The sequence below is a fragment of the Protopterus annectens genome, chromosome 3.part1 (assembly GCF_019279795.1).
Source record: "Protopterus annectens isolate FY-2018-M chromosome 3.part1, PAN1.0, whole genome shotgun sequence".
NCBI classification, from domain to species: Eukaryota; Metazoa; Chordata; order Ceratodontiformes; family Protopteridae; genus Protopterus; species Protopterus annectens.
This window is the reverse complement of record NC_056732.1, coordinates 1,443,208,048-1,443,234,895: the sequence shown is the minus strand read 5'-3', so window position 1 is coordinate 1,443,234,895 and position 26,848 is coordinate 1,443,208,048. Positions and strand designations below refer to the sequence as shown.

The 26,848-nt window shown below is 44.1% G+C and overlaps 1 protein-coding gene across 5 annotated transcripts in view; it reads right to left on the bottom strand.

Moving 5' to 3' along the window:
* Positions 1–446: 446 nt before the first annotated feature.
* Positions 447–26,848, bottom strand: part of NMT2 (N-myristoyltransferase 2) — a 1,198,504-nt gene continuing 1,172,102 nt past the window's right edge. For all 5 annotated transcript variants that reach the window (XM_044067506.1, XM_044067507.1, XM_044067510.1 and 2 more), the window contains one exon: positions 447–608. In XM_044067506.1, the coding sequence (XP_043923441.1) occupies positions 462–608 (147 nt within the window). In that variant the 3' untranslated portion in view covers positions 447–461. The remainder of the gene's footprint in view (positions 609–26,848) is intronic.

The window sequence follows — 26,848 nt, the reverse complement described above, 5'->3', positions numbered from 1 at the left end:
TTCTGATTGCCAGGATAGCTGAATGAGCAAAGTCCATTTTCATCACACAGTGGGAGTACAGACAGTAACAGCAGACTGAAAAGAAATCATATACCACATAGTTAAGACACATGACAAAAATAATGTGGTAAAAAACAATGAACTACAAATGTTCACAAGATACTGAGCAATAAAGCTTCCAGTGCACTCTGCCAGCAAGCTTGTCACTGCCAATGTCTTAGGAATAAGTTTGTCCCTGAAAACTGTTGCAAGAATTCTAAAGTTTTTTTTTTTTTTTTTACATTTAGCACTATGTGAAAAGGTTTGATTTTTATATACTGTACAGCAGTAGCTGCTCCTACTTGCTATTCCTTTTTATTAAATCAGAAACAACTTTCTTCTGGCATATGAAAACTCTGCAAAAAGTTACATATAAAGAAAAATACAGTACAGCTTACATGCAAGATTAAATGTGTTGCAAATTATTTTACCTTTTCAGGATCCATGCTAGGACACCTCCAGTTGAACAAGTAATACTGCAAATTTCCATCTCCTATGCCAAACTTGAGCTTTTCTAAAAACGTTTTATTTTCCATCAAATCCAGTGTATTGAAAACATCAAATCCTTTCTGCAACAGAAACAGACCACCAATGCTCGTTTTCCATTTTAACTCATACCTATATATTTTTTTTCTAACAAAGTACAGTTTTGTACCTACCATAAATGTAGATGTTTGAGTGTATTCACTGCTGCAGTCATTACACTTGTGTTATCCTGCCATCAGGCGGTCCCGCAGTCGGCCAGAGTTCCAAAGTCTTGGTCCGGTGTCGGTTGCTGTTGTTTCTTCCCTGATGTCAGTGCGCCAGGGGTATACAAGATGCAGCCGACACCATTTTCTTCAGTTTTGCTTGCCCCAGATGTCAGGTGCCCACAAATAGGTAGGCAACACATATTGCAAATAAAACACACAAAATAAAACCAAAACCTTCAGTTACCAGCAAATACACCACATAGGTAGTATAGGGTAGAAAGGTATAGATAAGTCCCAGCTAAGAAAGAGGGGATGGAGGGAGGGTAACCTGGACTGCAACAGTGAATACACTCGAACATCTACATTTATGGTAGGTACAAAACTGTACTATGTTCATCGTGTTTCACGGCTGCAGTCATTACACTTGGGTTAAATCCCAAAGCTGAGGTAGGGTGGCTGGTTCTATAGAGGATTTGGGGTGGCTATGAGGCCCTATAGCACTGCAGTGGCAAAGCCAGCTCTGGATTTAGAATAAAGAGGCAAGTGATAATGTTTGGTAAAGGTGTGCACTGAACTCCAAGTTGCAGCTTCCAGGATATCTTTGGTAGGTACTCCTCTAAGGTAGGCAGTTGAAGTGGCTGTTGCCCTGGTAGAATGTGGCCTAATGTTGCTAGGTACAGTTTTCCCATGCTGTGTGTAGCAGAAACGGATACATTGTCCTATCCACTCTGAAATGGTGTACTTTGACATATTTTAATTCTGATGAATTGGCTGGCTCAAAAGGAGGTAAAGTTAGTTTTTCCAAGACAAAATTGAGGTCCCAAGTTGGTGTTGGTACTCTCCGGGGCGGTCTTATGTTTTTAGCCCCTCTGAGGTACTGTTTTAACAATGGATGAGAGAAAATAGAAGGATCTGTGTTGTAATGAGCCGAGATGGCAGAGGCGTGGATCTTAACGGATGAAAAGGATAGGCCTTTGTCCAGCATCTCAGTTAAGTATTGTAATATCTGAGGAATATTTGGGACAAGACGGCAAAGCTTTGAGCCTGGTTCCAGGCATAGAATATCTTCCACTTTTCTGAATAAGATTTCCTGGTGCTAGGCCTCCTGGCCTCCAAAATGACAGCCATAATAGCTTTAGAGAGAGATGTTCTCTGCTTGACTAAGGAATCTGCCATGCAGCCAGGTTTAAGGTTTTGAGCTGCCTGTGCAGGATCTGATTGTTTTGTTGAGTCAGAAGATGAGGAGTTTGAGGTAAAATCCATGGTGGGCCTTGAGCTAAGTTCTTTAAGATTTGGTACCAGTGCTGGCGTGGCCAGTCTCGGGCAATCAGGATCATCTGTGGTTTTTCTTTTCTGGCTTTTACGAGTACCTTTGGAAGGAGAGGCAGTGGTGGGAAGGCATAAACTTTTAGGCTTTTCCAGCTGAACGAGAGAGCATCCACTTTCCATGCTTGTGTGTGATAAGTCCTTGTGCAGAATTTCTGTAGTTGGCAATTCATTGGGGATGCAAAAAGATTTATGTCTGGGCACCCCCATTTTTGCGTGATCATGCTGAATAATTGTGGATTTAATTTCCACTCGTGAGGATCCATGATGTTTCTGCTTAAGTCGTCTGCCAGAGTATTTTTCTTTCCTGGCAGGAATTGTGCTTGCAGATGAACTTGATAGGTTAGAGCTGTGGTCCACAAGGTCATGGCTTGTCTGCATAGGGGATAAGAATGAGTGTCCCTTTGCTTGTTTATGTACCACATAACTGTGGTGTTTTCTGTCTTTAATAATAGTTGTCCTGGATGCAGAAGGTCCTTGAAGGCTGTTAGGGCATTTTGTACAGCTAACATCTCTTTTTGATTGATGTGAAGATGCATTTGGTCTGCGGCCCACTTGCCCTGAATACATTTTCCTGCCATGTGTGCTCCCTAGGCGTAATCCGAAGCATCTGTTGTTAGTGTCTGCCTGGCTGTGGGTAGAGTGAAAGGCTGTCCCTTGTTGAGGTGACATGCCTGCGTCCACCATCGAAACTCCTGTTGTAGGCAGGGAATTAGTGGTATTACTGCTTCCAAACTGTGACAGTGTTGAGCCCAAACACTTTTTAGGTACCACTGTAACTTCCTCATATGCAGTCTGGCATATGATATTAGTAGTATGCAGGATGGCCTGCAGAATTTTTCTTGCAGGGAGTTGGGTTTTTGTTGCCATCAATTGAAAGTACTGAGCCAGTTGTCCTTGCTTGTCTGGCGTGAGATAAGCCATCTGGGCCATTGTATTTATGCTGGCACCCAGGAATATTATGTCTTGTGAGGGCACTAGTTTTGACTTCTTTTCGTTTACTGTGTACCCCAGGGAAATTAGTAACCTTTTTACAAATGCCAGATGCTTTAGAAAAATGTCCTTGCTCTCTGACTGACTAAGGCAGTCGTCCAAGTATGGATATATTTGAATTCCTTTTTGTCTGCAAAATGCAATTACTGGTGCCAGGCACATTGTGAAGACCCTGGGCGCAGTAGATAAGCCAAAGGGCAGTGCAGAGAATTGGTAATGCATTGAACCAGCTACGAATCTGAGGTATCTTCTGCAATTTTGTCTGATAGGGACATGCAGGTATGCCTCTTTGAGGTCCAAAGTAGCAAGCCAAGCCTTCTTGCCCAGCATGGGAAGAAGCTGCTACAGTGTCAACATTTTAAATTTCGGAACATCCAGGTAAGTATTTAGAGTAGAAAGGTCTAGTATGGGTCTCCAGGCTTTGTCCTTTCTGGGGACCAGGAAAAGTCTTGAGTAAATTCCTTGTCCTTGTTCCTGTTGTGGCACTTATTGAATAGCTCTCATGTCCATGAGGGCTGTAATTTGTTTCTGTGCCTCTGCCCACTGATTTGGTGGCAGGTCTGGCATTCCTTTTAGCCTTGGTAGAGTGTGAAAGTGGAACCTATAACCTTGAGACACAATATTCAGAACCCATTTGCCTTGGGTGATTATATGCCAATTTTGTGAAAAAAGTGCTAGTTTTCCCCCTAAGGGAGCTGCCAAAAGGTAAGTGCTTGGCATTCGAAGGGGGAAGTCATTGGGACTGTTTCCTATAAGGTTGTGACTTGTCTTCCCCTCCTTTTGGCTTTGAAGCACCCCACTGTCATGGTCTGTAAGAGCCTTGGGGCTGAGATCTGCCTCTTGGGCATCTGTATCTGCCTCTTTGTGGTCTGTCTGACACTGGAAAGGACCAATTCTTTGAAGGCCAATTTCTGCTAAATCGAGGTGGCTGTACCTGTAAGAAATCCTTCACTGTCTGCACAGATTTTGCCTTATCCTCCATTTTCTTTAATACCTCTTCTGCCTTAACACCAATTAAAATATCCTGCTGTAAAGGAGCATCCAATAATTTTGCCTTAACATGATCAGGTAAACCTTGTTCTTTTAACCAAGCATGCCCCTGAATCACAGATCCTGTAACTGTTGCTCTACAAGAAGCCTCTAATGAATCAAAACCACATTGCAGAGTATGTTTTCACACTTGTTCAGCTGCATGCAATAAATCCTGCATTTCCTTATAGTCAGGATGTTCTGAACTTGTAAGCATTTTCTGTTTTAACAGAGACATTAAATATTGTTGGTATTTAAGCATGTGAAACTGGCAATTTAAAGCTCTCACTGCTAAAGTTGCAGAAGTGTAAACTTTCTTCCCCCATCTGTCTAAGGCTCTAGAATCCCTGTCAGAGGGAACTGGATTTTTAGCCGTGGAAGCCTTTACCCCTTTGGGACCCTGGGAAATAGTTTCTGGGTCAGCCACAGGGTTTTTATAAAGAAATTAGTGAGAGTCAGGGACTCTGTAGTACCTGTCTGGCTTGACTGGAGCAGGGGGCAAAGAATCAGGATTTAAACTGGATTCAGAGAACGCATCATCCACAATATCTAACACTGGCGGAATAGGCAAGGGGCCTCTGCTAAGGCAATAAAAGAAAATCTCTGAGCCTTTTCTTGGATTCAGAGTAATCCTGGCCCTCCCAATGGAAATGCTCCCTCATGGTATGTAAAGTTTCCCCAAAAGAGTAATCCTTAGGAGGAGAGGCTGAAGGAATTGATTCTTCAGCATCAGAGTCCTCATAGGGGGTAAAGAGTATCCCTGGTCTGAAGAGGAATCAGAAGAAATGGAAACCTGGTCAGAGGAATCATAGTTTGTATCCTGCCTAGACCTTTTATCAGGAGGGGGATGGGAACCCCTGATCAGAGTAATTAAGTCTTCGACCATTTTGAGCATCTGTTTTTTAGGCATGGAGGCGTGTCCAGGTGAATCCTGTACTTGCTTCTTTGTCTTTAATGGAGTTTTAGACTTGGCTGTAGTTTTTATGGTAAGCTGTGAAAGTCTGAAAACATCCTCAGAAGCCGATGCCTGCTCAGCGGCTCTGGACCCATCTGAGGGGTAAGTTTCCATAGGCCCAACACCTTGAGTTTCCAGAGGCCAAGACATCTCCACGTGGGAGTCGGAGGCAGCCTGTGGCTCTGAGGTAGCGGATGTCAGGGGCTGCGAAAGCGCCTCACTGAGAACCGGTGACTGGCCTAGAAGAGGCTTCATCGTCAGCTTTGGGCCTTGGATGCCTGTCCTTATCCTTGTCTTTGCATTTTTTGTGTATTCCGGTCGTCGGTTGTTCCAACGGCATGGTATAATTAAACCTTCGGCCAAAGTAATGGTGAGCAAAGTCAAACCGACGTTTAATAGTGTGCTTGTTAAATCTAGCACAAAACCGACAACTAGTGACATTGTGGTCTGGGCCTAGGCATGGAATACAGTAAGAATGAAAATCCTTATGAGGTATTTGCTTCCCACAAGAAATACAATTATTAACTTTTACTGACATCGGCCTGACGCAAGAAAAAGTTTCCCCAACTGGGTACTTAGCTTTATTGAAGACTTTGGTTCTGAAATTCGAATTGAAAATCTCAGGAGTCGGCCGACCAGCACTTGCGAACTGCTTTTGCTTCGGGCACCGCGCGGCAAGAAAGACTGAAGAAAATGGCATCGGCTGCATCTTATATACCCCTGGTGCACTGACGTCAGGGAAGAAGCGACAGCAACCGACGCCGAACCGCAGCAGTGAAACACGAACATCCACCCTTGTGTTTCTGTATATCATATAGGACAGTATGACTTCACCTGCAGCTTCATTCTGTTAACAGACTTAAAATTCAGAGATCTACTGTATCAGAAAAAAGCTCCATCCTTAGAATGACTACCAATTTTGTAGAATGTTAACCTTACATATACTGTCAGACTCCCAAGTTCTCTTGAAGCTGAAATGGGAGTTGCAAGTTTCTTTTCTCCCTAAGCAAGGAAGTCCATGTGACTTCTAAACTTGGAAGAGAGCATGCATAAACCATTGAGAAAAAAGGAAGGCACCAGAATATGCTGATGTTCATGCCAATAAATGATTTGTGCTGCAAATAAAAGAAATATTTTTACGAAGTAAGCTATACCAAGCAGTCCTTTCCTCGGCTGCAGTCAACTACAAACAATACAATAAAACTGTAACTGCAGAGACAGAAATACATTTGGAAAGAGCAACTGAGCGGCAATTTATATTTAACTGGATAGTCCAGCTGAGAGGCCGCCATCTACAGTGGAATCCCAGTGAAAAATCTCCAGACAAGAAGTTATACAACTGTATTAAATAAAGACATGTAATTTACCTAACACGTAGCAGCACAGCTTTAACTACATAAAATGTTAATAAGGAAGACAGACAAGTTAGGGCAAGAAAATGTCATTAAAATTGTACAACTATACACCATGAATACAGAAGAATAAGAAACAAAAGTTGTTAAAATTACTAAAAACAGCACTTTCTACTTTTAACACAGTACTAAACTGCATGTTACAATGTACACCACACACACACACACAGAGCACTGAATAGCTTCATTCTTTAATGTGAAAGCAATATCGACATTCAGAAATTTCAGTACAGAAACTAATGCAGGTAGTTAACTACTGACCAACAGGTATCTGATGACTACACCACCAAAATCCTGCACCTGGGGTGGCTGTCACCTTTGCCTAACTCTGGCAACACTTCTATCACAGTGTGTCCAACACTAAATCACACAAGCAGAACATGTCTTTCAAACTTCAAGTTGATGGTCTATAGAGACAGAGGGAGTTGTTGGAATGTACTAACTGATATGAGCAAACAGAGCTGAGTGACAGAAAGATGATGACACAACTGAAGCCAACCAAGTTGGGTGGAGATGAGCACTGGCACATTCTGCTGTGATGTCCTGAGGCAAATTTAGAACTTGTATTATAATCTGCTCAAATAAATGAAAGTAATGAAGAGGAAAGAGAAATGATAAGAAGAGTCCATAAGTGACAGAAACAGGTAGGAGCTTGCAGTAGCTAGTGTGATGATCTGTTAGGTAACTTTTGGCCTTAAAATTTTTGCATAGTTTCTTGCAGATCTGACTGACTGCATTCATTATCTGGAAGTGAAATTTAAGCTGTTTGCGATAATGCACTCAATTTGCTTAGAAGAATCAAGAATTTTAATGACTAAGTTGGCTTCATAATCATCCAAGGCAGGTGTTGGAAGTGGTGGTTTGGGGGAGGTCAGAAGTAATGGTTAAAATGACAGCAAGAGAGAAAGTACAGTTTTGTACCTACCATAAATGTAGATGTTCGAGTGTATATACTGCTGCAGTCATCACACTTGGGTTATCCTGCCGTCAGGCGGTCCCACAGTCGGCCGAATCCCAAAGTCTTGGTCCAGCGTCAGTTGTCATTGCTTCTTCTCTGACGTCAGTGCGACAGGGGGATAAAAGAGGCAGCCAACGCCATTTTCTTCAGTTTTTCTTGCCCCAGAACTATGCAAAAATACCTTAGTAGATAAACAATAGTACTAGCTGTTAGCAAATACACCATATAGACATGCATCCAATAGATTGATGTACATGGAGTTATAACACCCTGGTATGTAGAGGGGATGGGTGGGAGGGTAACCTGGACTGCAGCAGTATATACACTCGAACATCTACATTTATGGTAGGTACAAAACTGTACTATGTTCATCGTGATATACTGCTGCAGTCATCACATGTGGGTTGAATCCCAAAGCTATGGATGGTTGGCTGGTACTAAACTGGGTTAGGTGAAGCTAGGATTCCCTGCAGAACTGCAGTGGCAAAACCAGCTCTGGTTTTTGAGTATAATGGAAGGTGGTAGTGCTTGGTAAAGGTGTGCACTGAACTCCAAGTAGCTGCCTCCAGAATGTCCTTGGTTGGAACCCCCCTGAAAAAGTCTGCCGAGGTTGCTGTAGTCCTGGTAGAATGGGACCTAATATTAACAAGCACTGCTTTCCCATAGTGCGAGTAGCAAAAGCGGATACAATGTGCTATCCATTTGGAGATGGTCTGTTTTGAAATAGCCTTTCCTTGTGAACCTGCAGCATAGGATACAAAGAGTTGGTCAGTTTTTCTGAAGGTCTTTGTCTTGTCCAAATAGTAACGTAGCTGTCTGTGAATGTCCAAAGAGTGAAGGAGTCTTTCTCCTTTATTCTGGGGGTTTGGATAAAAGGTGGGTAAATGAATGGTCTGATTCAAAGCCACACTGGATACTACCTTTGGCATAAAGGTAGGGTTAGTTCGTAAAGAGACTCTGTCCTGATGGAAAATAATGAAAGATTCCACTGCCATAAGTGCCTGTAGTTCTGAGACCCTGTGTGCTGAGGTGATAGCCAGCAACAGAGCTGTTTTCCATGACAAGTATTGTAGTTCTGCTGAGAAGGCTGGTTCGAAAGGAGGCAGTGTTAATTTTTCTAAAACGAAGTTGAGGTCCCAAGCTGGCGTTGGGGGTTTTCTGTGGGGTCTTATATTCTTAGCCCCTCTGAGAAACTGCCTTACTAAAGGGTGTGAGAATATGGGAGGATCCGTATTATACTGAGCTGAAATGGCTGAAGCATGGATCTTAACGGATGAGAAAGAAAGGCCTTTGTGTAGCATCTCAGTTAAGTATTGCAGTATTTGAGGAATGTTTGGAATCTAAGGATTTTGGCCTTTAGCCTGGTTCAATGCACAAAATATTTTCCATTTGTCCGAGTAAGTTTTTCTGGTGCTGGGCCTCCTGGCCTCCAAAATGACATTCAGGACGTAATTTGAGAGAAGTGTTGTTTGATAATTCAAGGTATTCTCCATGCAGCTAAATTTAAAGTCCTGAGCTGACTGTGAAGGATCTGAGAGTTTTGCTGAGTCAACAGAAGTGGGAATTGAGGTAAGATCCATGGAGGGCTGTGAGTCAAAGTCCTTAGTAATGGGTACCAGTGCTGACGTGGCCAGTCCGGAGCAATGAGGATCATTTGTGGTCTCTCTGATCTGACTTTCAGTAATACCTTGGTCAAGAGAGGTAGTGGTGGGAAGGCATAGACTGTCAATGCTGTCCAACTGAATGATAGGGCATCCACTTTCCAGGCTAGGGAATGACAAGTCCTTGTGCAAAATTTCTGTAGTTGGCAATTGTTGGGGGAGGCAAATAGATCTATGTCTGGGCGTCCCCACCTTTGAGTTATCATTGAAAATACTTGTGGGTGTAGTCTCCACTCGTGGGGATCTGCCAGATTTCTGCTTAATTTGTCTGCCAATATGTTTTCCTTTCCTGGCAGGAATTGTGCTTGCAGTTGCACTTGGTAAGTCAATGCTGTGCTCCACAAGGTCATTGCCTGTCTGCATAAAGGGTAGGAGTGTGTTCCTCCCTGTTTGTTTATGTACCACATAACTGTGGTGTTGTCTGTGCTTATTAGTAGTTGTCCTGGATGCAAGAGGTCCTTGAAGGCTGTCAGTGCATTTTGCACAGCTAGCATCTCCTTTTGGTTGATGTGTAGAGATGCATTTGTTTTGCAGACCATTTGCCCTGTATGCACTTGTCCTGCCATGTGTGCTCCCCAGGCGTAGTCTGAAGAATCTGTGTCATCGTTTGGTTTGCTGGAGGTAAGACAAAAGGAAGACCCTTGTTTATTTGACATGCTTGAGCCCACCAGAGGAACTCTTTTTGAAGGCAGGGAATGAGAGGTATACTTGTTTCGAGGCTGTGCCGGTGTTGAGTCCATACACTTTTCAGGTACCATTGCAATTTCCTCATATGCAGCCTGGCATGTGGAATTAGTTGAATGCAGGATGCCATGAACCCCAATGCCTGCAGGATTTTCCTTGCAGTGAGCTGGGTAAAAGTTGCCATCTTTTTAAAGTATTGAGTCAGTTGTTTTTGTTTGTCTGGCATGAGATAAGCCATCTGGACCATTGTATTTAAGCTGGCACCCAGGAATATTATGTTTTGTGAGGGTATTAGCTTTGACTTCTTTCTGTTTACTGTGTACCCTAGGCAACTTAGCAGCTTTGTTACAAATGCCAAATGCTGTAATAGAATGGCCTTGATGTCCGCTTGGATCAGGCAGTCGTCCAGATATGGATAAATTTGTACTCCTCGTTGTCTGCAGTATGCAATTATTGACGCCAGGCATTTCATAAATACTCTGGGCGCAGTAGATAAGCCAAAGGGCAATACAGAGAATTGATAATGCGTTGTACCTGCCAAAAATCTGAGGTATCTTCTGCAATCTTGTCTGATAGGGACATGCAGGTAATGCCTCTTTGAGGTCCAACGTTACCAGCCAAGACTCCTTGGCCAGCATGGGAAGAAGCTGCTGTAGCGTGAGCATTTTGAATTTGGGTACCTCCAGGTATGTGTTTAGAATTGAGAGGTCTAAAATGGGTCTCCAGGCTTTGTCCTTTCTTGGTACTAGAAATAGTCTTGAGTAAAACCCTTGACCTTGCTCCTTTGTAGGTACCTTCTGAATTGCTTTCATATCCATGAGAGCTGAAATTTGCATTTGTGCCTCTGCCCATTGGTTTGGAGGCAGATTTGGCATGCCTCTCATCCGTGGTAAAGTGTGAAAATGAAATTTGTAGCCTTGTGTAATGATATCCAGAACCCATTTCTCCTTTGTTATGATGCGCCAATTTTGTGGAAATAGAGCCAGTTTTCCTCCCAAAGGTGCTACCAGGGCAATTTTGCTTGGCAGGCGAAGAGGGAAGTCATTGTGTTTGTTTCCTGAAGGGTTGAGATCTTTCGTCTCCACCTCTGAGCTATTGTATGCCATTGTCTAGGCCTAAAAGAACCTTGTGGCTGGCCTCTGTACCTACCCCTTTGGGGTCTGTCTGATGCAGGAAAGGACCAGTTTTTGATGGCCAGTTTCTGCTGAAACGAGGAGGTTGTACCTGTAAAAAATCTAACTGTCTGCATAGATTTTGCCTTTTCTTCCATTTTCTTTAAAACTTCCTCTGCTTTGACACCAAATAACACATCTTTCTGCAATGGAGCTTCCAATAACTTTGCTTTGACATGTTCTGGTAAGGCTTGCTCTTTTAGCCAAACATGTCTACGTATTACCGATCCTGTGACAGCTGCTCTACATGAGGCTTCCAATGAATCAAAACCACACTGTAAGGTATGCTTTCCCACCTGTTCTGCTGCATGCAGCAAATCCTGCATCTCTTTGAAATCAGGTTGATCTGTCTGAGGGATCATTTTCTGCTTTAACTGTGTAATCAAGTACTGCTGGTATTTTAGCATGTGGAATTGGCAGTTTAAGGCCCTCATGGCCAAAGTAGCAGACGTATACACTTTCTTCCCCCATCTTTCTAATGCTCTGGAATCTCTTTCAGAAGGTAGTGGATTCTTAGCAGTAGAGGCCTTACCCCTTTGGTACCCTGGGAAATGGTTTTGGGGTCTGCAACAGGGCTTTTATATAGAAACTTATGAGAATCAGGAACTCGGTAGCATCTGTCTGGTTTAGCTGGTGCAGGAGGTAAGGAATCTGGGTTTAGACTAGATTCGGTGTAAACATCATCCAAAATGTCTAAAACTGGAGGAATTGCAAGGGGTCTATGCTGTGGAAGAAGAAGAAGAAACTCACTGAGTCTTTTCTTAAGAGTCAGAGTAATCTTGGCCTTCCCAGTGGAAGTGTTCCCTCATGGTGTGTAAAGTTTCCCCAAAAGAGTAGTCTTCAGGGGGGCAGACAGAGGGAATGGACTCTTCAGCATCTGAGTCTTAATAAGGAGGGAAAGCATCTGAGTCTTAATAAGGAGGGAAGGAATAATCCTGGTCCTCAGAGTTAGCTGAGGAAATTGATGCTTGGTCAGAGGAAGGATAATCTTCCTCCAGTCTAGGCCTTTTGTCAGGAGGAGGTTGTGAATCCCTGATAAGGGTAATTAAATCCTCAGCCATCTTAAGAATCTGTATTTTAGGCATAGGGGCCTGTGGGGGGGTCTGTGGACCTGGTTTCCTAATTTTTAAGGGGGCTTTAAGTTTAGAATAAGACTTAATAGAGATAGTTGTCGGTTTGAAGACACCTTCAGAAACCGAACGCCTGTCCAAAATCTCCAGATCACCGTCAGGGTTGGCGTCCAAGGGGTGAGAGGGAACCGGCTCTTGAGGCCCAGCTGATTTGGTCTGGGAGGGCATCAGAATTTCTAGATCAGCGGTAGTCAGGGCCTGCATAGGCGCCTCGCTGAAAACCGGAGAACCGGCGGCAGGTCTTGCTGAGGCCTCGGTATCTGATCTTGGCCTTGGTTGCCTGTCCTTATCCTTGCGTTTTTTAATCATTGCTGATGTCGGTTACTCCGACATGCTATAGTTAAATTTTCTGCCAAAGTAATGTCGGGCGAACTCTGCCCGACGCTTGATTGTACGTTTGTTGAACCTAGCACCAAACAGACAACCAGAGACATCGTGGTCTGGGCCTAGGCAAGGAATACAATAAGAATGAAAATCCTTATGAGGTATTTGCTTCCCACAAGAAATGCAATTATTAACTTTGTCTGACATCAGTCTGAGGCAAGAAAAGTTTCCACAACGGTGTACTTAGCTTTAGAGAAGACTTTGGGCTGAAATTTGATTCGAAAATCTCAGGAGCCAGCCGACTGGCACTTGCGAACTGCTTCTGCTTCGGGCACCGCACGGCAAGAAAGACTGAAGAAAATGGCGTCGGCTGCCTCTTTTATCCCCCTGTCGCACTGACGTCAGGGAAGAAGCGATGACAACCGACGCCGGACCAAGACTTTGGGATTCGGCCGACTGCGGGACCGCCTGACGGCAGGATAACCCAAGTGTGATGACTGCAGCAGTATAACACTATGAACATCAGCAAGGACCATCTCTGATGCACTAGGATGTAGATACATGGTGACTACCAAGGACTGCAGGAAATGGAATGATGCTTCAAATCTGTTAACAGAAAAGTACAGTTTTGTACCTACCATAAATGTAGATGTTCGAAGATCCACATTGCTGCAGTCCTTACTTATGGGTAGTCCGCTGTCCTCGGACGGCCCGAATACCAAAGTATTAGGCTGACGTCGGTCATGGGCGCTCAGATCTGACATCAGAGCGTCAGGGTATAAAAGCGCATGACCGACGTCATATCCTCAGTCTTTTCTTGCCCCAGATGTCAGAAGGCCCAAAAAGAAAGGCCACAGCCAAAAACAGAATACCTCCCAAAAACAGGCCCAACAACAACCATCACCCAAACCATATAACCATGCTAAACTACAGTGGGGAAGGAGGGAGGGTAAATTGGACTGCAGCAATGTGGATCTTCAAACATCTACATTTATGGTAGGTACAAAACTGTACTATGTTCTTCATCTCACATTGCTGCAGTCCTTACTTATGGGTAGAATCCCAAAGCAACGGGAAAGGGAGGATGGCAAAATCATAAAGCATTAGGGGCTGCTAAAATGCCCTGTAATATTGCAGTGGCAAATCCAGCCCTAGACTTAGAATAAAGAGGAAGGTGGTAATGCTTAGAAAAGTATGTACTGAACTCCAAGTAGCTGCTTCCAAAATATCTTTTGTAGCTACCCCCCTTAGAAAGGCAGTAGAGGTGGCAGTAGCTCTAATGGAATGAGGTCTGATTCCAGCCGGAATCTCCTTACCATGATGGGAATAACAGAAAGAAATACAAAACCCAATCCACTTAGAAATAGTTTGTTTTGAAACAGGTTTACCCTGGGAACCCAAAGCAAAAGAAACAAACAACTGCTGAGACTGTCTGAACTCCTTGGTTCTGCTCAAATAATAACGCAACTGCCTGTGAATATCCAAAGTATGCAAAATCTTCTCCCTTTATTTTGGGGTTTGCATAAAAAGTAGGCAAATGAATAGTTTGGTTTAAGGCCACACTAGAAACCACTTTAGGCATAAAGGAAGGATTAGTACGCAAAGATACCCTATCCTTATGAAAACTCAGGAAGGGCTCCACTGCCATAAGGGCCTGTAATTCAGAAACCCTTCTTGCAGAAGTAATGGCCAACAAAAAAGCAGTTTTCCAAGACAAATACTTTAACTCGGCCGTAGCTGCAGGCTCAAAAGGTTGTAGAGTAAGTTTTTCCAACACAAAATTGAGATCCCAAGCATAAGTAGGAGCTCTACGTGGAGGTCTTATGTTCTTTGCCCCTCTAAGAAATTGCTTAAACAAAGGATGAGAGAATAAAGGAGGGTCACAATCATAGTGAGCAGAAATGGATGCAGCATGAATCTTTATAGAGGAGAAAGACAAACCTTTGTCCAGTAACTCAGTAAGATATTGAAGAGAAGCACTTAAATTAGGTTTGGAAACATCAAAATCCTTTTCTTTGCTCCAAATAAAAAATCTCCTCCATTTATCAGCATATACTTTCCTTGTACTAGGCCTTCTGGCCTCCAAAATAACATTCAAAACTTGTTGTGGCAGCTGAGACCCTCCAGGGTCTAAAACAGAATATGCCAAGCTGTTAGATGCAGAGACTGAATCCTGACATTGAGGAAGTGACTGCCCTCCTGAGACAAAAGATGCGGAATTAAAGGTAGAGGCCATGGAGGCTCCCTTACTAAACTCCTCAGAAGTGGGTACCAGTGCTGTCGAGGCCAATCCGGAGCTATCAGAATCATGGATGGTTTGTCTTGTCTGGCCTTCAAGAGTACCTTGGGGAGGAGAGGCAGAGGTGGAAAGGCATAGACATGAAGATTGTTCCAACTGAATGATAGAGCATCCACCTTCCAAGCTGTGTGATGAAACCTTTTGTGCAAAACTTTGGCAACTGGTAATTTAGTGGAGAAGCGAACAGATCTATGTCTGGAGTCCCCCATAACACTGTCAACTGCTGGAATACATGAGGATCCAATTTCCACTCGTGAGGATCCACTATCTGTCTGCTCAACACATCTGCTAAGGAGTTCTGTGCTCCTGGCAGAAACCTTGCTTGAAGATTGAGGTGTAAACTGAGAGCCGTCTCCCACAAAATCATCGCTTGCCTGCAAAGTGGGTATGAATGGGTTCCCCCTTGCTTGTTGATGTACCACATGACAGTAGTGTTGTCTGTTTGAATCAACACCTGCCCTGGGTGAAGGAAATCCTTGAAAGCCCTTAATGCAAACTGGACTGCTAACATCTCCTTCAAGTTGATATGCAAATGTTGAAGTCTGACAGGCCACGTGTCTTGCACCCATTTTCCATTGAGGTGTGCTCCCCAAGCCTTGTCCGAGGCATCTGTCGTTAGAATCTGACTCGCCTCTGGTCGGGTCACAGAGAGTCCCTTGTTTAGGTGACATTCCTGAGCCCACCACAAAAATTCCTTCTGAATGCAAGGTATGATCTGAATGACAGTGTCTAGATCTTGGCAGTGTTGCTTCCATACATTTTTGAGATACCATTGAAGCTTCCTCATATGCAGTTTGGCATTGGGAAGCACCAGAATACAAGATGCCATGAACCCCAAGGCTTGAAGGACTGTCCTTGCAGTCAGCCTGGACTGTAGAGACATTCGATGGAAATAAAGAGAAAGGCTTCTTTGTTTGTCCGGGGTCAAAAAAGCCATCTGGGAAGCTGTATTCAGTCTCACACCCAGAAAGCACATGTCCTGAGAGGGTACTAGACTGGACTTTGTTTCGTTCACAGAATACCCTAGGCATCTTAACACTACCATCACATATTGTAGATGATGAAGAAGTTCATGAGCAATAATCAGGCAATCGTCCAAATAAGGATAAATCTGTATTCCTCTTAACCTGAAAAAAGGCTATCACTGGAGCCAGAACCTTTGTGAACACTCTGGGCGCAGTAGATAAGCCAAAGGGCAATGCAGAGAACTGATAATGTAAATTTCCAGCTCGAAAACGCAGGTACCTCCTGCAACTGGGCCTGATAGGAACATGAAGATAAGCCTCTTTGAGATCCAGAGTTACCATCCAGTGGTCTTTTCCCAACAGAGGTAAAAGCTGTTGTAACGTCAGCATCTTGAACTTTGGAATGTCCAGATAAGTGTTGAGGATAGATAAATCCAAAATCGGTCTCCAGGTGTTCCCTTTCTTTGGAACTAGAAACAGGCGAGAATAAAATCCTAGGCCCACTTCTGACAGAGGAACTGGCTATATAGCTCCCATATGAAGAAGTAAAGAAATCTGTTTGTGAGCCTCTAACCTTTGCCGAGGAGGAACATCTGGCATGCCTTTGAAAGGAGGCAAGGTATGGAAATAAAACTTGTAGCCTCGGTTTATAATGTCCAATACCCATTTGTCCTGGGTGACTAAAAGCCAGTTTTGCTTGAAAAGTGCTAACTTTCCTCCCAAAGGAGCTGCCAGGCAAGAGGAATCTGGCAGCTGAAAATGCAGGTCATTGGGCCTGTTTACGAAAGGACTGGCCCCTGCCCTCACCTGCAGACTGTGCAGGCGAACTCCATGTTCTAGGTCTGAAGGAACTCTGAGATCTGCCCCTACCACGTCTAGATCTGCCCCTAGACTGAGAATCAGAAGAAGGGTACGTCCATCCTTTAGTAGGCCAATTTCTACTAAACTTCGGAGGTTGCACCTGCAAAAAATCTTTAACAGTCTGCATAGACTTAGCCTTGTCCTCCATTTTCTTTAATACAGACTCTACAGGAGGACCAAACAAAACTTCAGACTGTAAAGGGGCATCCAGAATTCTAGTCTTAACATGCTCAGACAAATTCTGATCCTTAAGCCAGGCGTGCCTTCGAATAACTGAACCAGTGGCAGCCGCCCTAGAAGAAGCCTGTAAGGCATCAAAGCCACACTGTAAAGAATGCTTGCCCACCTGTTCAGAGACATGTACCAAATCCTGCAGTTCTTTACACAATACCCTCTGCTAAAGCATCCACTTTAGATTTTAGCTGAGAAAGGAGGAAATTCTGATATTTCAACATATGAAACTGGCAATTTAAAACCCTCATTGCTAACGCAGAAGAGGTATACACCTTCTTACCCCATCTATCCAAAGCTCTAGCTTCCTTATCTAGAGGAACCGGATTTTTTACAACAGAAGCTCTAACACCCTTAGGCCCCTGACTAATAGTTTCTGGGTCTGCCCTAGGACTTTTATACAGATATTTATGAGCCTCAGGCACCCTGTAATACCTGTCTGGTTTGACTGGCGCAGGAGGCACAGAATCTGGATTAAGGGAAGCCTCCGAGAAAACATCTTGAACAACATCCAAAACTGGAGGTATAGCTAAGGGTCTATGCTGTGGTAAAAACAAAAATTCCCTAAGCCTTTTCTGAGAATCAGAAAAATCCTGTCCTTCCCACTTAAAATGCTCCCTCATGGAATGTAAAGTTTCTAAAAAAGAAAAATCCTCAGGAGGAGAAGCAGAAGGAGTGGAATCCTCTGCATCAGAATCCGAATAAGGAGGAAAATCTTGAATGTCTTCCACAGAAGACTCTGAATCATCTGAGGCCTGCTCCAAACTTTCCAACTCTAGCTCTACCCTGGGCCTCTTATCAGGAGGGGGCATAGAACCTCTAATTAAAGAAATCAAATCTTCTGCCATTTTAAGCATGTGCTTTTTAGGCACTGACCCTGAGGAACCAGGACTGACACCAGAGGAAGGCAAAACAGACCTGCCCTTAGAAGGAGCCTTAGAAATAGTAGCAGAAGGCCTAACCACCCTAGGCACAGTAGGGAGAATAGTAACCTGTGAGGCCCCTTCAGCCTGACCTGAGTCCTGTCAAGCCACCTCTTGTAAAATCAAAGTTTCCCCCTGAGTCTCAACAGAAACTTCAGCCGGATCCACCTGCTCCCCTGTAGCTTCTAATGGACCGGCGTCCGAAACGGACGAATCATCCTGCCTAGGCTTCACAGATTTGTCTTTGCGCTTCTTCGTGGAAGCGGGCGTCGGAGGATCCGACGGCATATTATAATTACACCGCTTGCCAAAGACTAACCTACCGCAATCTAACCTCCGTTTTATAGTGCGCTTATTGAACCTAGCACAAAACCGACACCACTACGCCGTGCTCGTCCCAAACAAGGAATGCAAAGTGAGTGGTAATCCCTATGCGGTATCTGTTTCCCACAAGAAATACAATTATTCACTTTTTCTGACATCCGTAAATAACTGAGGCAAGAAAAACAAAATATTCCCCAACGGGTACTTAGCCCAACTTGGTATCGGTCTGAAACTCAATTGAAAAATTTCAGAACGCCGAACGGCACTTGCAACGCTGCTTCTGCATCGGACCATGCGGCAAAAAAGACTGAGGATATGACGTCAGTCATGCGCTTTTATACCCTGACACTCTGATGTCAGATCTGAGCGCCCATGACCGACGTCAGCCTAATACTTTGGTATTCGGGCCGACCAAGGACAGCGGACTACCCATAAGTAAGGACTGCAGCAATGTGAGATGAAGAACATCTGGGGTGACAGTAGACATCAGCATATCAAATTAGCCTGGAACCTCCACAGTGGCTGGTCATGTCATTAAGATAAACAGCAGACAGCAATCTGCCAAATATCAAACCCTGGGGCAGACACCTTAACTGCTAAGAAACTGAAGTAGCATCAGTTTTACAGTTTCATCCATGGCTGAAAAGGTTCCTTGGACCTGTCCATTTATCCCCTTAATCCAATTCAGGGTTACAGACGAGCCAGACCCTATCGACACTCAAAGGCATAAGACAGAAGAAATGATTCTGAGTCAGGTACCAGCCCATTCCAGTATGCATATACTATAGTCAATGGAGGAATGCTAATTCACCTATTGTTGCCTTTGGGATGTGGAAGGAAACTGGAGCACATGTGGCAAAACACACACAGACAGTGAGAGAACACACAGACCTCTTCAAAGAAGGCACCCAGATCAAAACTGAAAGCACTGCGAAAGGTAGTAGTGCATCACCCTGTGTCTAGATGTGTACTTTAGAATCAGACAGGTAGGAGAATGTTTTTCTGATTGTGGATAAACACTTGTCAAATTTTAAATTGCTGTGCATCACTCTCTCTACACCTTTAAATGGCGTTGTCATCTTTTTTAAGATATGACCATTTAATCTGTAATAAGAATTTATGTCCTTTTGCCAAGACTTATGATTTACTTACATCAATAGAAAGGTTACTACTGTCGAAGCAGGCATGTATTTTTTGTAGGCCCACCTTGGACAACTTTGGCATCTTTTATTAAAGTAATTATGTTACTAGATTTGCAATAATTAGCATATACAGGTATCCAGAGCACTTTTCCCATGTTTATATCAGAGGACAGTCCAAAGGGATAGAATCCCATGTAGTACAAAGTACAGTTGTGTACACTTACCATAAATGTAGATGTTCTACTGTATTCACTGTTGCAGTCATTACATTTGGGTTATCCTGCTGGCAGGTTGCCCTCAGTCGGCCTGAATTCCAAAGTCTTGGGTCCTGCATCAGTTCCTGTCGCCTCTTCCCTGACATCAGGTCGTCAAGGGTATAAAAGATGCAGCCAACGCCATTTTATTCTGTTTTTCTTGCCCCAGATGTCAGGTGCTCCCAAAAGGGTAGGCTAAAATTATGTAAACAAAACATACATGCACCACAATAAGCTTTACCTTCATCTATAAGCAAATACACCACCTAGGTTGTACAGATTAGAGAAGTAAAGATAAGTTCCAGCAAAAATAAGGGGGATGGCAGGTGGGTAACCTGGACTGCAACAGTGAATACACTCGAACATCTACATTTATGGTAAGTGTACATAACTGTACTATGTTCTTCGTATTTCACTGTTGCAGTCATTACATTTGGGTTGAGTCCCAAAGCTATGGTTGGGGGGCTGGAGCTAAACAGCATTAGGAGCGGCTATGAGGCCCTGCAGAACTGCAGTGGCAAAGCCTGCCCTGGATTTAGAGTAAAGAGGCAGATTGGAATGTTTTGTAAAGGCATGCACTGAACTCCAAGTAGCAGCCTCTAAAATGTCTTTGGTTGGTACTCCCCTGAGAAAGGCTGCAGAAGTGGCTGCAGCTCTGGTTGAATGTGGCCTAATGCCCTTAGGCACTGGTTTGCCATGCTGTGAGTAGCAGAAATGAATGCAGTGACCTATCCACTTTGAAATAGTCTGCTTGGAGATGGCCTTTCCTTGTGATGCTGTGGCATATGCCACTAGTAACTGTTCTGTCTTTCTGAAAACTTTAGTTTTGTTTAAGTAGAATCTAAGTTGTCTGTGCACGTCCAAAGAATGCAGAATTTTCTCCCCCTTGTTCTGTGGATTTGGATAAAAAGTTGGCAAATTAATTGTTTGGTTAAGGGCTACACTGGATACCACCTCAGGCATAAATGTAGGGTTTGTTCTCAGAGAGACCCTGTCTGGATAAAAAAATGATAAAGGGTTCCACAGCCATGAGAGCCTGTAGCTCTGAAACTCGTCTTGCAGAAGTTATTGCTAGGAGCAGAGCTGTTTTCCAAGATAAGAACTTTATATCCGCAGTAGCAGCTGGCTCAAAAGGAGTTAAGGTGAGTTTTGCCAAGACATAATTGAGGTCCCATGCAGGTACTGACGTTCTCCTTGGAGGCCTTAAGTTTTTGGCTCCTCTGAGGTATTACCTTAATAAAGGATGAGAAAAGAGTGGTGGCTCTGTATTTTAATGAGTCGAAATGGCAGAGGCATGGATTGGGCCTTTGTCCAGCATCTCAGTTAAGTATTGCAAAATCTGAGGAATATTTGGGACAGCTGTATTAGTTCCTTGAACTTGGTTCCAAGCACAAAATCTCTTCCATTTCTCAGCATAGGATTTTCTAGTACTAGGCCATCTGGCTTCTAAAATGACATCCATCATGGCTTTATTGAGAGGTGTGGTTTGTATGGCTACATTATCCGCCATGCTGCCAGGTTTAGGGTCCTGAGTTGGCTGTGCAGAATTTGATTGTTTTGCTGGGACAGTAGATGAGGTATTTTGAGGTAAGGTCCAGGCTGGGCATTGGGACAAGTTCCTTAAGATCGGACACCAGTACTGGCGTGGCCAGTCTGGGGCAATCAGAATCATGTTTGGTTTCTCCTGCCTGACCTTTAGGAGTACCTTGGGGAGGAGAGGCAGTGGAGGAAAGGCATATACTGATAGGTTTGTCCAGTTGAAAGATAAGCCGTCCACTTTCCAAGCTTGTCTGTGATAAGTCCTTGTGCAGAATCTTTTTAGTTGATTGTTTTGAGGGGAGGCAAATAGGTCTATGTCCGGGCGTCCCCATTTCTTTGTTATAAAGCTGAAGACTTGTGGATCCAGGTGCCACTCGTGGGGATCCATGAGGTTTCTGCTTAGTTCGTCTGCCAGAGTATTTTCTTTTCCTGGCAGGAATTGTGCCTGCAGATGAACTTGGTAAATCAATGCTGTGTCCCATAAAGCCATGGCTAGTCTGCACAGGGGATACGAATGAGTGCCCCCCTGCTTGTTTATGTACCACATGACCGTGGTGTTCTCTCTCAGTAGTTGTCCTGGATGAAGTAGGTCCTTGAAGGCTGTCAGAGCATTTTGAACAGCTAGCATCTCTTTTTGATTGATATGTAGATGCTTTTGGTGGACCAGGTGCCCTGAATGCCTCTTTCTGCCATGTGTGCCCCCCAGGCATAATCTGATGCATCCTTCGTTAGGCTGTGCCTGGCTGGGGGTAGTGAGAATGGCTGTCCCTTGTTTTGGTGACAAGCCTTTGCCCACCATCGAAACTCCTGTTGCAGGCAGGGAATTAGAGTAATCATTGCTTCCAGACTGTGGCAATGTTGTGTCCAGACACTTTTTAGGTACCACTGAAATTTCCTCATATGCAGTCTTGCATATGGAATTGGTAAGATGCAGGATGCCATGAAGCCCAAAGCCTGCAGAATTTTTCTTGCAAATAACTGGGCATTTGTTGCCATTTCCTTGAAATAGGTAGTCAGTTGCCTTTATTTGTCTGGAGTGAGATAAGCCATCTGGGCAGTTGTATTTAAGCTTGCACCCAGGAATATTATCTCTTGAGAGGGTACTAGTTTTGATTTCTTTTTGTTGACTGTCTACCCTAGGCATGTTACAAGTCTTATCACAAACATCAGATGCTGTAGTAGAACGTCCTTGTTCTCTGCTTGTATGAGGCAGTCATCCAAGTAAGGATATATCTGTATTCCTCTTTGTCTGCAGTAAGCAATTACTGGTGCCAGGCACTTTGTGAAGACCCTGGGTGCAGTAGATAAGCCAAAAGGCAGTGCAGAGAATTGGTAATGCTTTGAACCAGCCTTGAATCTGAGGTATCTTCTACATGACTGTCTGATTGGTACATGTAGGTATGCCTCTTTTACGTCTAAAGTCACGAGCCAAGCCTTGCTGCCCAGTATGGGCAGAAGCTACTGTAAGGTCAACATCTTGAATTTTGATAGATCCAGGAAAGTGTTTAGAATAGATAGGTCCAGTATTGGTCTCCATGCTTTGTCCTTTCTGGGTACCAAGAACAGTCTTGAGTAAAATCCTTGTCCCTGCTCTTGCTGTGGCACTTGTTGAATAGCCCTCATGTCCATGAGAGCTACGACTTGTTTTTGAGCCTCTGCCCATTGATTTTTTGGCAGGTCTGGCCAACCGTTTGCCCTTGGCAGGGTATGGAAATGAAACTTGTATCCTTGTGACACTATGTCTAGAACCCATTTGTCCTAGGTTATAATGTGCCAGTCTTGAGAAAAAAAGTGCTAGTTTTCCCCCTAAGGGTGTTGCCAAAAGATAAGTGCTTGGTGCAGGCAGGGGGAAGTCATTGGGACTGTTTCCTGTATGATTTTGATTTGTCTTCTTCACCTTTGGAGGTAGAAGCACTCCACTGCTTAGACCTGTAGGATCCTTGCGTCTGTGATCTGCCTCTAGGGCGTCTGGATCTGCCCCTTTGAGGTCTGTCTGAGACTGGAAAGGGCCAATTCTTTGTAGGTCAGTGTCTGCTAAATCTAGGTGGCTGTACCTGTAAGAAATCCTTGACCGCTTGCATAGATTTAGCTTTGGCCTCCATTTTCTTTAACACATCTTCTGCCTTAACACCAAACAAGGTATCATGTTGTAAAGGAGCATCTAATAATTTTTCTTTAACATGGTCAGGCAGATTTTGTTCCTTTAACCAAGCATGCCTCCTAATGACAGAGCCCGTAACAGCGGCCCTGCAGGAGGCCTCCAGAGAATCAAACCCACATCGCAAAGTATGCTTTCCAACTTGTTCAGCTGCATGCAATAAATCCTGCATTTCTTTGTTTTCTGCACATTCAGAATTTGCCATCATTTTCTGTTTAAGCAGTGTCATGACATATTGCTGATATTTGAGCATATGAAACTGGCAGTTTAAGGCCCTTATAGCCAAAGTAGTAGATGTGTAATTTTTTTTTCCCCATCTATCCAGTGCCCTGGAATCCCTGTCAGAGTAGGTTTTTTGCAGTAGAAGCCTTGACCCCTTTTGGACCCTGAGAAATAGTTTCTGGGTCTGCAGTAGGGTTTTTGAAGAGTCAGGGACCCTCTAGTACCTGTCCGGCTTAACAGGAGCTGGAGGTAAAGAGTCAGGGGTCTGACTAGACTCCAAGAACACATCATCTACAATGTCCAACACAGGTGGAATAGCTAGAGGCCTGTGTTGAGGTAGTAAAAGGAAGTCTCTGAGCCTTTCCTGAGATTCTGAAAGATCTTGGCTCTCCCAGTGGAAGTGCTCCCTCATGGTATGCAAGGTTTCCCCAAAAGAGTAGCCCTCAGGAGGAGAAGCTGAAGGAATTGATTCTTCAGCATCAGAATCCTCATAGGGGGGAAGAGAATATTCCTGATCAGAAGAGGAATCTGAAGAAATGGAAACCTGATCTGAAGATTCACAGTTTGTCTCTTGCCTAGGCCTCTTATCAGGAGGGGTATGGGAACCCCTGATCAAGGTAATTAAGTCTTCGGCCATTTTGAGCATCTGTTTTTTGGGCATGGAGGCCTGTCCTTGAGGCTGGTGAACTTGTTTCTTTGCCTTTAAAGGTATTTTAGTCTTTGCCTTTGAAATCGGTTTAATATACAACTGTTTAGGTCTGAATACACCCTCAGAAGCCGATGCCTGCTCAGTGGCTCCGGACCCATCTGAGGGAATAATCTCCGAGGCTCCAATACCTTGAGTTTCCAGCGGCCTGGCCGACTCCACGTGGGAGTCGGTAGCGGCCTGCGACTCTAAAGTAGCGGGCGTCAGGGGCTGCGAAAGTGCCTCACTGAGAACCAGTGACTAGCTTAGGAGAAGCTTCATCGTCGGTTTTGGACCTAGGTTGCCTGTCTTTTTCTTTGCGTTTTTTGTGAACTCCAGTAGTCGGATGGCTATCCGACGACATTGTTTAATTAAATCTTTGTCCAAAATAGCTTAATGCAAAGTCGTACCGACGCTTAATAGTGCGTTGGTTAAATCTAGCACAAAACCGACAACTAGCAACGTCGTGGTCAGGGCCTAGGCAAGGAATAAAGTAAGAATGAAAGTCCTTATGAGGTATTTGCTGCCCACAAGAAATACAATTATTAACTTTTTCTGACATCAGTCTGGAGCAAGAAAAAAGTTTCCCCAACGGGGTACTTAGCTTTTAATGAAAACTTCGGATCTGAAACTCGAACACGAAAATCTCAGGATTCGGCCGACCGGCACTTGTGAACTGCTTCTGCTTCGGGCACCGCGCGGCAAGAAAGACTGAATAAAATGGCATCGGCTGCATCTTTTATACCCCTGACAACTTCACAAAAATAACTAAGCAGGATACACCACGAGACCACCTTCATCAACGAAATTCCTTTATTCCAAGAATAGAACAAACAGGGATAAGCGCTTTCGCGTGCTGCTTGCACGCTTCTTCAGATCAATCTTCTTCTTCTTCTTCTTCTTTTATACCCCTGACAACCTGACGTCAGGGAAGAGGCGACAGTAACCGACGCAGGACCCAAGACTTTGGAATTCAGGTCAACTGAGGGCAACCTGCCAGCAGGATAACCCAAATGTAATGACTGCAACAGTGAAACACGAAGAACATCCTCTTGACAGTTAATCCATCAACCCAACCTATTGTGCCGTAATGATTAACCACAGTTTGCCTAATGAATTGGTTATGGCACAGGACTTAGTACTTAATCTCCCACATAGGAAAAAGTCAAATCACTTAACATATCAAGATAAACAGTATGGTCAGTCCTCCATCAAGTGCTGCTGCTACCCATTCAACAGTGATACAGTAAACCTCAAGGGCAGATCATGCCTACTCAGCCTGGTGGACTTCTTTGAGAAGGTTACCAAAACAATGGATGAGGACAAAATGGTTCACATTGTCTACCTTGACCTGGCCAAAGCATTTGACAATACCCCACTCGGGCATTGTTGACCAACTCAAGAGATTAGTTACAAACTCTTATGGCACCTGGTGGATAGCCAACTGGTTCACAGACAGGACCCAGGAAGTTAGAACTGGGGAGTCCACCTCTACAAACAGGTCAGTCACAAGTAGAATCCCTCAGGGATCAGTCCTTGGACCACTCCTTTTTGGCATTTACTTCTCTGAAGTCAAGGACAATGACAACGGTCTTAGGGTGACTAAATTTGGAGATGACTGCAAATTCAGAGTGGTCACTGAATCCCACACTGACACAAATGTTCTCCAGGAGGGGTTGGAGACACACAAACAACTGGTGTCTGAGCCATGGACTAAAACTAAATGCCAAGAAATGTGTAACAGTATCCTTTGGGATGTCATCCCACACCTTAGAGTTGACCCAGGAGCCAGGGACTTAGGGACACACACAGACAGTAATCTGGCTTTTGACCAGAATGTCCTACAGTTGTAAGGAAATCATTCTACGTTGCACAAGTTATAAACAAATATGGTTTGGGGGCAGTCAGAAGCAAGTCCAAGGAAGTCAATGTTCCACTGTATTCTGCATTCATCAGACCTATCACAGAGTACAATTTCCCATTTGGTATATACCTAACCAGGCATATCCAACAATTGTAAAGTACAGTTTTGTACCTACCATAAGTGTAGATGTTCGAGTTCTAATACAGCTGCAGTCATAACAGATGGGTTCTCCTGCCGTCAGATGGGTCCTCGGTCGGCCGAATTCCAAAGTCTAGGTCCGGCGTTGGTTGTCGTCATTCTTCCCTGACGTCAGTGCGACAGGGGTAAAAAAGAACCAGCCGACGCCATTTTCTTCAGTTTTTCTTGCCCCAGATGTCAAGTGCCCCCAGAAGGAAGGCAAAACATAAATTTATGTAGTAAAGCAAATGCAATATAATCAAAAAACAGTAGTTGCAAGCAAATACACCATAAAAGAATACCCCAATGAGGTTGTATGAGGAGGTGTTAGCCATAAGGCCTGTCCCAAGAGGGGAAGGAGGGAGGGAAACCTGGACTGCAGCTGTATTAGCACTCGAACATCTACATTTATGGCAGGTACAAAAGTGTACTATGTTCATCGTGCATACAGCTGCAGTCATAACAGATGGGTAGAATCCCAAAGCTAATAAAGGAGTGGTAGGCACTAAGTGGAACTAGGTGGAGCCAGGATGCCCTGCAAGACTGCAGTGGCAAAGCCCGCTCTAGATTTGGAGTATAACGGTAGGTGATAGTGCTTGGAAAAAGTATGTACAGAACTCCAAGTGGCTGCTTCCAAATTATCTTTGGTAGGAACCCCCCTGAGGAAAGCTGCAGAGGTAGCTGTGGCCCTTGTGGAGTGAGATCTGATGCCTGTAGGTACAGATTTACCATGAAAAGAGTAACAAAAGCGTATGCAGTGGGCTATCCATTTTGAGATTGTCTGTTTGGAAATAGGCTTCCCTTGAGCACCTGTAGCATAGAGCACAAA